The 12,075-nt window shown below is 44.0% G+C and overlaps 1 protein-coding gene across 1 annotated transcript in view; it reads left to right on the plus strand.

Annotated features, from left to right (window-relative positions):
- Positions 1-12,075, plus strand: part of IRAK4 (interleukin 1 receptor associated kinase 4) — a 37,664-nt gene that overhangs the window by 6,876 nt on the left and 18,713 nt on the right. The window contains exons 2-3 of the mRNA XM_040343887.1: positions 4,197-4,366; positions 11,335-11,480. Coding sequence (XP_040199821.1) covers positions 4,206-4,366; positions 11,335-11,480 — 307 coding nt within the window. The 5' untranslated portion in view covers positions 4,197-4,205. The remainder of the gene's footprint in view (positions 1-4,196; positions 4,367-11,334; positions 11,481-12,075) is intronic.

Raw genomic sequence — 12,075 nt, forward strand, 5'->3', positions numbered from 1 at the left:
CTCTCAACTTCCAAGCTGGCAAATGCAGCTTCTCTGGACTGGATGGAAGAATTGCCTCTGATGTATGAGATCCCAGGTTACTGGAAGATGTATTGGAGGCCGCGTACCTAGTTGTAGCAGGGTCGTAAACCATGGCCTCCTCGGTCGGAACGGTATTAGTACAATAACCGTGGCTGAGGACCTCCGAAGTCGGGACAGGAATCTTGTAATCCGAGAAGTTGGAAGAAAAATGTACCCCAGCTCGAAGCTCCATGGAAGAGCTAGGCAGTTTGTCCCTTCGGCTGATGGAAAGTGGGCTCTGGACAGGAACCTCTGACACTTGGAGTTCTTTGGCGTGGCCGCTAGGTCGACTTCTGGTATTCCACAAGTTTTCGTAAGAATGGAGAATACCTGTTGGTTCAGGGACCATTCGTTGTTTGAAAGTGTATCTCGGCTTAGGTAGTTGGCCAACGAATTCTGTGTTGCCGGGACGTACACTGCCCATAGATCTAACAGGTGCACTTGTGCCCTTTCCAATATGGGCAAACTTCCTCTTGAAGCGTGCGACTCCTGATGCCCCCCTGTATCTGGATACATGACACCGCTACTTGTTGTCCATCCTGATCAGGACACTCTTCCCCTCTAGAAGAGGCGCAACGGCCAGGAGAGCCTGAAAGGCTGCTCTGAGCGCTAAAATATTTGACACTATGCCCTGAGCCCGAAAGTGCCACTGTCCTTGGGCTACTTGGTCTAGATGGTGTGGACCCCATCCCCCCTGGCTGGCGTCCGATGTTACTACTTCTGGACTTGGGGGAACTATTGGAATGGACTCCCTGAGGTTGGACGGGTGTGTCCACCACCATACTAATTGCTTTACCCAGTTCGGGATGTGAATGGTTTGGAGTATTGATGTTCCATTCCACTGCCTGAGAAAGGAGTTCTGTAAGACTTGCATGTGTCACAGGGGTCACTGTATCAAAGATATGGATGCTGACATGGACCCCCGGGTACTGAGGCAGGCTCTGACAGTAGACGTCTGGATGATAGCAGATTCTGTACCTTCTGGAGTAAGGGCTTCAGCCTCTCTTGAGGGAGTTGCACCCGGTACAACCTGGTATATTATTCTGCCCCTAGGAACACCCTGACTTGCTGAATGCTCTGGGTGCTGAGGCGATGCCGAATGGGGGGCACCAAAATTGGAAATGAGATTGATAGATTGAGAACCGAAGGGACCTCTGGAAGGCGGGATGATCGGGACGTGAAGGTAAACGTCCGAAAAATCTAGGAGATAGCATCCAGTCTCCCACGTCCACTGTCAACAAAATGGACTGAAGGCTTTTCCAATCTGAGGGCCTCTATTTTGATCGTCTGTTGAACCTCTTTAGGTCCAGGACTGGACGTAGATCCCCTGTTTTTTTTTTTTTTTTTGTACCAGAAATAAAGGGGAATAAAACCCCCTCCCTTTCTGGTGCGGAGGTACTTGGTAGGCTGGAATGTGTTCCCTGGCAATGTGCCCATGAATTTCCAATTGTGACCGGTCTTGATAGAGGATAGTGTCCATGAATCTGTTATACGAGTTGCCCATATCCGAGCGAATCTCTTGAGTCTGGTGCCCACCTGAGCTGGGTGGGCAGACGGACCCTCAAAAAGGACTTCTGCTGTTCCCCGGCTGTGATAGCCTTGGCTTACTGTAAATACATGAAGGAGGGTCGAGTCTTCCAGTCCCTCCTAAATTTCCTGCCGGGACGGTAGGATCTAGCATCCCTGTACTTGACAGGAAGATCGCGTCTGTAAGCGGGGCCCTTCTGGGGCTCTGGTCTCCTATCGGAGGGAATCAGCCCGGATTTTCCCCCGGTAACCTTGGAGATGGCCAAGTCCATCTTTGTGCCAAATACACTTGAGCCGCCATATGGAGTTTTGCACCAGTAGATTTTGATGCTGTCTCCGCTATCCAGGGTCTCAGCCATAAGGCTCTTCCCAGTCATGAAGTCGCCCCCTCAGGAGCCGTAAGCCAACTTAATTTCCCTGCAGGGAGGAGAATATCTTCCCCTGGTCGGCTCCTTCTAGAATGGAATTCTCAACGTTAGCCGCCCATGCAGCGATAGTTTTAGCTACTGCCGCCGTGGTGATAGCCGGCCTACTAGCGTCTCCTGTCGTGGAGCAGGCTTCCTTCAGTTCTATATTGATTTCACGATCAAGAACGTCCCGGATGGTAACTGCATCTTCAATCGGTAGAGAAACGTCTCTAGCGAGTCGCATTAAAGATGAATCGACCGTAGTTGCATTGATCAAAGAATTGATCCTAGACTCCCACAAGGGGTACAATCTGCAAACTTGTTGCTCATACTGGGCCGCTTATGCGATCTCCCCCACTCATCCTTTATGAGGTTTTCCAGCTCTTTGATGAAGGGAAATGATTCAGGACCCCCTTTTCAGCACCAGGAAATATTTCTGAACCTTCAGAGGTTCTGCCATAACCTCTTCCCAGCCGATCGCTTCCTCGACTGAATGGGCAAATGGTTCAACTAAAGAAGAGACAGTCCGACGCCTGCTCACACTCCTCATTCTTAGAGAGGGTTTTTGCAGCCTGGCGTAACGGCCGGGTGCTGGGCGATGTGCTTGGGGAAGGATCGCCCACAATTGATCCCTGTGCGATTCTCCTAGGAGCTCAGTATATACTCTGGCCTCCGAATCCTTGGTTACTTCAATGAAGCACGAGCGGCAGGCCAATTCCCCTGGCAAGGCTGGCACCCCGCATATTTTGCAAACATTTGCTGTGGTGCGGGTAAGATAGCTCCATCTGGGATGAAGGTAATCGTCTGCGGTGGAACCGACTATGACAGGAGTGGCTGTGACGCGAGCGGCTATGCCTTGATTGAAGAAAGCAAGAGGGTAACCTTGAGTGACTTCTTGCGCCTTCTGCCGGAAGCATGGCTAGAATCTCCCTCTGTGCCGCAAACTTGCGTCTTTTGACCCGATAGGGCTACCAAAACTGTAGCGTCAGTGGCCAAGCTCTCTTTTTTGTCTCTTCTCTACTTACCACCTTCTGGACGGCCTCTATACCTGGTCAGCTGATGGTGGTCTGCGAGGGCAGTGGCCCCCATGAGGATAGCAGGGAGACAGCCCGGAAAGGTGGGAAAAAAGAGAGAAGGGAAAACATTACAATATGTCCCCCCCCAACATTTCTATTTATTAAATATAATAATTTTATATACATATATCTATCCTTATTTTATTTTTTATTTTTTGGATTATATTAATTGTTTAATTATGGATATACTTTCTCCTACAATATGTTATAAATTAATATATAAATGTATTATATCTTCTATCCTATTTGTTCCTATTTCTTTTTCTTTTTTTTTTTTTTTTTTTTTTAAACGGCGCCGCCATTTGGAAGAGGGCAGAGGAGACCGGCGGCATCATCACTGAGCTGCGTGCATGCGCAGAGCGCTGAGGGGTACGCGGCGGTGACCCCGAGAGTATGGGGTGTCAGAGGAACCACAGGGCTCAGCAGAGCTGAGAAAAAAACAACAGGCAGGCAAAGGTACAAAACGGACTAACCTTAGGTGGCAAATGTAATGATACAAATACCTCTGTGGAAGCACACACTGCACTGGAAGGAAAGACAGAGCGAAAGTGGGGACCACTGCGAGATTTGAAGCTTCTTTAAAGCTTGCTACAGATGCCAGTATAATTCCAGAGCCCCTGAGACCACCAGAACGGGGGTTCCCACCATAAAGCTCATTTAGAGACTGTACAGGAGGGACTTCCAAACAGGAGAGGCTGAACCTGCTGGGGCGATCTGCGGTAAGAGGCATGCTTCTTGCTTGTTCGTCCAATCTGTCAGGTGAGGATAAAAAAAGAGAATGGTGCGGGGCGTCTCCCCTTCAAATTTATAGCTAACCAATCCTGTCAGGTTGTGGGGGCGGAGTCACAACCCAGTGTGTGCTGCCATGAATGCGTCAGGAAAAGAAATTGGATCTGGATGGCCGCACTTCAAAGATAATGTCTTTATTGGTAAAAAATGTTTCACACTGTAACTAATGGGGCTTACTCAAAGCTAAGTGGAGGCAGAATGTCAGCTATTTTCTACCATGCCATGAGATCGGGAATCAATTGCAGCTATAACTGTTTGTATTTCTATAATTCTATTTGCATGTATTTGTTTTGTGCACATTTTAACCAATTCAAAATGATGCCTATTTTTACTACAGAATTTGAAAATGAATAACCCTGTAACACCATCCACTTTTGTGCGTAACCTGAGTCCTGGATTATTTAGACAGCTGGGAGATTTTCTTGACCCGCAAGATGGATGGAAAACTATAGCAATGAATATAAAAAAAGCGTCGGGGGAACCTCGATACTCACAGTTTCATATAAGGTAATAAACCGTGTTCTCATTGCTCCTATGCAGTTAAGTATCTCCCAATACATTTTTTTTGTTGGCTTCAAGTGTGATGCCGCGTACACACGATCATTTTTCAGCATGAAAAAAAACGACCTTTTTTTTCGTCATGTAGAAAAAACAAAGTTTTTCCAACTTCATCATTAAAACGACATTGCCCACACACCATCGTTTTTTTAAAATGCTCTAGCAAAGCGCGGTGACGTACAACACGTACGACGGCACTATAAAGGGGAAATTCCCTGCGGATTACGCCACCCTTTCGGCTGCTTTAGCTGATTCTGTGTTAGTAAAAGACGATTCGCGCTTTTCTGTCTGTTACAGCGTGATGAATGTGCTTACTCCATTATGAACGGTAGTTTTACCAGAACGAGTGCTCCCGTCTCATAACTTGCTTCTGAGCATGCGCAGGTTTTTAACTTCGTTTTAGCCCACACACGATCATTTTTTACAACCCGAAAAACTACATTGTTTAAAACGCCGTTAAAAAATGCAGCATGCTCGAAAAAAAATGTTGTCATTTTTCAGAAGCCGAAAAATGATGTGAAGCCCACACACGATCATTTTAAATTACATTTTTTTAAAACAAAGTTTTTTTCATGCCGAAAAATGATCGTGTGTACGCGGCATAAGAAATGGTTTCTGAAATTTGGTCTGTCAGGCTATAGAGCTGATTAAAAAATGTAACAGTTAAATCTAGAGGCCATTTTAGGTTTTAGAATTTGGTATTTTTAACCATATGTCACAATCACCCCTTGTTTTAGTAGACCTCCCTTGTTTTAGTAGACAGTCTTTCTTTCACAGTTTCACTTACAGGGCAGCAACCAGGCTCTGGGTCTCAGACTCCTTCAGGGACTCAGTCCTTAGGGACCTTAATGTCCAAGGAGGAACTGTTAGCTGTGTTTTCCACTATGTTGGAACAGCCAGCAGATGTCTCCTCCTACCCCCTTTTCTCAGGATGGAAGAGAAGGAATTAGAGAAGTGATGGTCTGTGGAAATGGCCCCCTCCAGGGCAGATGGATACTCTGAAGAGAATGCCAAGCCTCTGAGGCCCCGTACACACGACCGAGGAACTCGACGTGCCAAACACATCGAGTTCCTCGTCGAGTTCAGTGTGGAAGCCGCTGAGGAACTCGGTGGGCCGACTTTTCCCATTGACTAACGAGAAAATAGAGAACATGTTCTCTTTTCGGCCCGACGAGTTCCTCGTCGGCTTCCTCGCTGAAAAGTGTACACATGACCGAGTTTCTCGCCAGAATCCAGCTCCGACCGAGTTTCTGGCTGAATTCTGCCGAGAAACTCGGTCGTGTGTACGGGGCCTGATATATCTCCATGGTCCACTGTGAGTTTTCTCACAGAGGTTGTTTGTAAGAACTTTAAAACTGTTGCTAATAGAACCTTTGGGGCCTTGGAGAGTGCCCAAACCACCAACCAAGTCCCTTGTAACCCTGTCTGCCGCTTTGAACCAGTTGCTTCCTCAGGGGGTCATTGCCCCTGTTCCAGAACCAGAAATATTGCATGGTTACTATTCCAATCTGCTCATAGTGCCCAAGCCAAATGAAAATGTGTAGCCCATTCTGGACTTGAAGGGCTTGAACAAGTTCTCACATGTTTAAAGGTTCCGTATGGCATGTGTATGGTCAGTGGTTGCTTCCCTCCTTCTGGGAGATTTCCTAGCCTTGGTGGATATCAAGGATGCCTGCATCCACATATTGTACCTATATTTCCACTATATCAGCGATACCTGCACCTCGTGGTGGAAGAACAACGCTTTCAGTTTGGCGATCTGCTCTTAGGTATAGCCACAGCACCATGGGTGTTCACATTCTGGCATATCTGGATAATCTACATCTATTGGAGCAATCAAGCAATGGCCTTACGGCTAATGTGCAGCAACCAGTGCAAATCATTTAGGACATTGGCTGGGTCTTCAACCTCATGAAGTCGATGCTGGAGCCATTGCACCAACTGGAGTATCTGGGTCTTGTCTTGGTCACAGCCCTGGCACGAGTATTCCTTCCTCAGAAAAAGCTTCAGACCCTTCAGTCCACAGTGTGGGAGTTGAGCTCCCTGGAACAAACCTCTATTTGCTACTGTATGAAGGTACTGCAGTTGAAGGTAGCATCCTTCGAAGCAGTCCTGTACACTCAGTTTCAGTCAAGGCTCACCCTATGTCTCTTAACACCAAAGCCAGGTTTTTCTTGAAATGGTGGCTATCCACCCAACACTGTAATCTAGAAAGTATTTTCTCTCTGTGATGTGGAAAGACAGGCTGGGAAGGAGTCCTGGATTCTCTATCATTTCAGGTAACATGGTCAACAGAGGAAGCTAGGCTGCCCCTCAGCACTGGACCTACCTGCTCTGTGGACTGCCAGTCAGGGACAAATCCGACATCTCCATGGCAGTATTGTACATAAACCATCAAGGCTATTGTTTCTAATATTTGGGCACTCATTAATGACTGAAATGGTACCACTGAATTGGCGCAGGGCCAATGTGGTGCCCATATTTAAAAAGGGATTTACCAAGTAACTATAAACCTGTTAGTTAAACTCTCCAGTATCTTCCCGACTATAGAAGTTAAACTGGAGTTCCACCCATAAATATAACATTACATCCGTAGTTTTAAAAAAATGTCATTCGTCCTTTTTAAGAATTTTTTTTTTTTTAGATGCCTTTAAAGTGTTGTTGCTAGGCAGAATAGTTAATCTTTCCTCTTCCTGCACCTAGGTGCTTAAGCTTCCTAACCTACACCGCACAGACTCCTGGGAATGTAGTGGGTGTAACTTTCCAGGAGTCTGTGCACTCCCTAGTCTCGAAGAATCATGTGACTTGGACAGTACAGGTGCTGAAACCTGATCTGAAACCTATTACACTGCTTGTGCAGCACTAAGCATGTGCGAGATCTGCAAGGCTGAAATCCAGGAAGTCATACAGTCTGGCTTCATGATGCCCACACTTAAGATGGCCCCAGTCAATTTCTATTTTATAAAGTGTCTAAATGCTGTAACAACCTAACAAAACGGACCTTAGTTTACAGACTAACTTTACTAGAATACATTAAGCTTGTGTATTACAGGGGTATTTATATTAAAAAAGTGAAGTTGTGGCCGGAACTCCGCTTTAAATAAAAGACCACATAGATAAACTCTGATGGAATTCATCTGAATTTCCGATGGGGCATACACACGGTCGGAATTTCCGAATGTCAGTGTGTTTTTTTTTTCTTCTCTTTTTTATTTTTTTAAATTTTTTTTACAATATATTTTTTTTTAATTTGTATTTTTTATCAGCCCTGTTGGGGGGCTTTGGTGAGAGATCAGGGGTCTTAACAGACCTCTGACATCTCCTGTTTGAGACAGAGAAAGGGACTAGGGACACAGATTCCCCAGTCCCTTTCTCAGCAGCCTCAGCTGCGTTGAAAATGAATAGAGAGAACACAGCGGCTCCTCTTCATTCATAAACTGAAACACTTTAAACACAGTTCACTGACTCTGTACATTCCAAACAGCAAGGAGCTGGATTTACTGGCTCCTACCTCCACATCCTGACATATCGAGGAGGTGGAGGAGGAAAACGGAGGGAGACCGCAGCATGGAGGGAGACCGCAGCATGGAGGGGGACGCGGAGGGAGATGGCAGCATGGAGGGAGACAGCAGAAAAACGGAGGGGGGCTGGAGGAGGATACGGGGACAGTCAGCCAGTGATTGTGTGTGGAGGAGTTACAAGCACCGATCACCGCTGATTTTTAAAGCAGCTGAAAGCCCTGGGGGGGGGGGGGGGCGAAACAGAGAAACGACTTTTAAATCTATACAGCAGTGATCTGTGCTTGTAACTCCCCCACCGCACTGATCACCACTGACTGTACAAGTATCCGGTGAAGCATCGGGGAACATTTGCCTGAGTACAAGCACTCGGGCAAATGCTTGGTATTGGTACCGATACTAGTATCGGGACAACCCTAATAATTTTGCCCCTGTACAAATCATTAGTAAGGCCTGATCTGGAATATACAGTTCAGTTTTGGGCACCAGTTCTCAAAAAGGATATCGGGGACCTGAGTGCAGAGAAGGGCAACCAAACTGACAAGAGGCATGGAGGAGCTCAGCTATGAGGAAAGATTAGAGGAACTAAATTTATTCACTCTTGATAAGAGGAGATTAAGGGGGGGAGATATGATTAACATGTACAGATACATAAGGGGTCCATATAGTGTACTCGGTTTTGAGTTATTCACTTTAAAGTTATCACAGAGGACAAAGGGGACTCTTTACGTCAAAAGGAAAAAAGATTTCATCTCAAATTGTGGAATAGACTCTCTCCAGAGGTGGTTCTGGCAAGCTCGGTAGATTGCTTTAAAAAAGGCCTGGATTATTTCCTAAATGTACATAATATAACTGGGTACTAACATTTATAGGTAAAGTTGATCCAGGGAAAATTCGATTGCCTCTCGGGGGATCAGGAAGATTTTTTTTATTTTTTTTCCTGCTGTAGCAAATTGTATCATGCTTTGCTGGGGTTTTTCACCTTCCTCTGGATCAACTGTGGGTGAAAGATTGTGTATATGGAGTTTTTGGTTAAACTAGATGGTCTTTTTTCAACCAGACTAACTGTGTAATAATTGGATCCCAGAGTGTGCTCCCCCTACAGGAGGTTTTTCACCAACTTTGTCTTTTGGCGGGGGACCTCAGAAATGAATCTATTGGCATCCAGATACAATCACAAACTGGACACGTTTTCAAGCCCAGGTCCAGAGATCCTTGGGCATTCGGAGTAGATGCTCACTCCGTGGAATCAGTTCAGCCTGATTTATACATCAACCCCCCCCCCCCCCCTTCCCAAAACCTTGTCTACTTTGGAGAATAAAGAGGATAGGCAAACCAGTGATTCATGAGAACTTGGACTTTTCCTCAGACTCTTAGCGGACTTTCCGTGGGCCCTAGTGAACCTTATCTCTCAATACCCTGTGTTGCATGCTGCTTTACAATTGCTGGATTCGTCCATGCTAAATGACAAAGGTCTTGCCGACTTTATGATTTCCTCTTTGCTGAAGACTAGGAGGGTTTACCACTGCAGTCCTTAGCCCTAGGGACTATAAAAGGTAAGGTTTCTTCCTTGACAGCACTCCTTTAGAGGATGCTGGCTTTTCACACCTTGATCATAGCCTTTGTGCAAGGGATGTCTCACACTGTGCTACCGATATGCTCCCTGCTAAGCCCGTGTGACCTCAGTCTGTTCTTATTGGTCTTTTAGAGACCACTGCTTGAACCCATTTGGGATATTTCTCTTCCTCTCCTATCACAAAAGTTTTTTGTTTTGTTTTTGTGGCTATCGCCTTCCTTTTGTCCATCTTCAAAACATCCTAAGGAGATTCCTCTCCACTATTTGGATGTGTTTACAGCTGTGGGCACCTACCTTGCAGTCATGGCCTTGATTCATAAATCTGATTTATAATTCTTATTGTTTAACCTAAAGTGCACGTCTAAATCAGCATTAGTGTAGTGTAATCAAACATGCATTTGTTTAGTTTTAGTTTTTTTATTATATCTATTGTACTACATATACATATTGTAACGGTCACCACCGTTTACGATATTCCATTTCACCAACCATGACCGCTTATCCGACAATCCAGCCGACAGGACCCATTGGATTTTCCCCAGAAATAACGAGACAGAGCTCTGTTACTGGTTCCAACTTGAATGACTCCTTTAATGGAAAATTCAGTTATACAGTTATACAGTTACAAAGCATGCTTCAGTAGTTACAGGGACAATGAAACTCTCCACCCAATGTGGCTTCAATACACCTTCAGATGGGCTAATTACTAAACATTATCCAGACAGCCTGGCTCCGCCAAGCTGTTCTCACCTGCTTCATAATACACATTCCTTAAGTCAGACGTCTGACCTTTAGACTGCTAACTCACAACACATATCTATCATCAATAGCATCTTCACACAAAACAGTGTCATTAGCATACACAATGAAAGGTCTTAGGAGCAGACGTAATTGGCACAATGGACAATAGAATGTAATCACAGCAAGATACTTTAACATCCCATAATAGCCAGCCAGGCTGACTCTGTTTCAATCCACATCACCACAGTAGCAGACTTAGTTAGCATCTCAACAGTTTAAGCATTGAAGTAGACACTCTTATTGACCGGTTGGGGGTCAGCATGAAATTACCTGTAATATGTCCAGATCTTCTGCAATACATGAATTTATAATTTCTCAGCCATCCTATGCCCAAAAGGGGCATAGGATGACCCTAGACCCAAGAGTCATTAGTGACGCTGGCACAGGAGTACCCCATATCCTTCAAAGGTCTCTGGGTGTCACGGGCCATTCCGTTACACATATTACCATAATTTATTTGGCATTTGCATTTGTAACATCTTTAGTGTATAATTTGTAACCACCTTTTAGCATAACTAACAGGTGTTCAGGCTATTTTTTGTGTCCTGTTCTCTTATGTATTTTATTATTATTTTGTTGTGTGTAATACTTTTTGTGTTCATTATTCATAGGTCATTTATTTACTTTGATTCATGTATTTGATTATTCTCTACGTATATCATATATTTATAATTTATTTGAAAGGTGATTTAAGGGAAACATTTTACTTTCTGCCTGTTTTTTTATTTTTATTTGCAAATGTGCATTTGTTTCAATATCCGGGCATTCATTTTTTTTCAGGTATTTCTTTGCATTATCCTTTTATCACTTATGGTCATAAAACCTTGGTGTGTCATCTGTCTTGGTCTTATAGCATACCAGGTTTTAGAGCTAAATCTTTTTTGTTTTTTTAATCGTTTGTTTTTATATTTTATTCATGTTGTTATTTTACGTGTTTGGTACTTCACGTTCATTGTGCATAGATGATTAATTTATTTACTTTATGTAGCTGATATTATTTATGTTCATACCTTATTTGAAAGGCGATTTGAGGGAAGCATTCAAAAAGGAAAAAGTCCAACGCAAGAATTGCTTTTTGACTGGGGGACGACAAACTGCACCGTCCGTGATCTCACTAACCTGCTGCGGGAGACAAATTTCCTGACTGCTGCTTCAATTTTGCCCAGTGGTAATTCTTTTGTCACTTTAAATTGTAAAATCAAAAGTTACATTAAATTAAACTTGCCATGAAAAAAGAATGGGAAGCTTTTTATCAAACTTTGTAAAATAGGTCTATGTATTGGTCATAAGAAATAATTACTTAATGGTAATTTTTAAGTAAAAAGCAAAAAGGACAGTATTTGCATATCTATACTACTAGGATAGTTCGTACTTACAATAAGATAATGACTCTGCCCTACATTTTTTTTTTTTTTTCTAAATGCCACTTTGGATTTGTCTTTACTGTACTTTACCTGTACAGCAGTATTCAGCCTTCTCGGCCAATAGGGATCTGTGAATAGTGCAATTAGTCTAACAGCGGAAGATTGCTAACAGGAAAAATGAGCTAAAGGATGAGGTCACCTCTCTCGTTGTTGTTGTAAGCCTGATATTCCTTACCTTTTCCATCTTCAATTCTTCTAACAAAAATGATACCTGCTTTTCAGGCATGTGTACCAATGTTGGCTCATTGATCATTTTGAGTTGAACTGTTAATACATTCTTGTTATGCAGTAAAACATCAGTTTCAGGCATGCAAAAAATTCAGCATCTCTGGCTTCTAA

This window comes from Rana temporaria, chromosome 3 (genome assembly GCF_905171775.1).
Source record: "Rana temporaria chromosome 3, aRanTem1.1, whole genome shotgun sequence".
Classification (NCBI taxonomy): domain Eukaryota; kingdom Metazoa; phylum Chordata; class Amphibia; order Anura; family Ranidae; genus Rana; species Rana temporaria.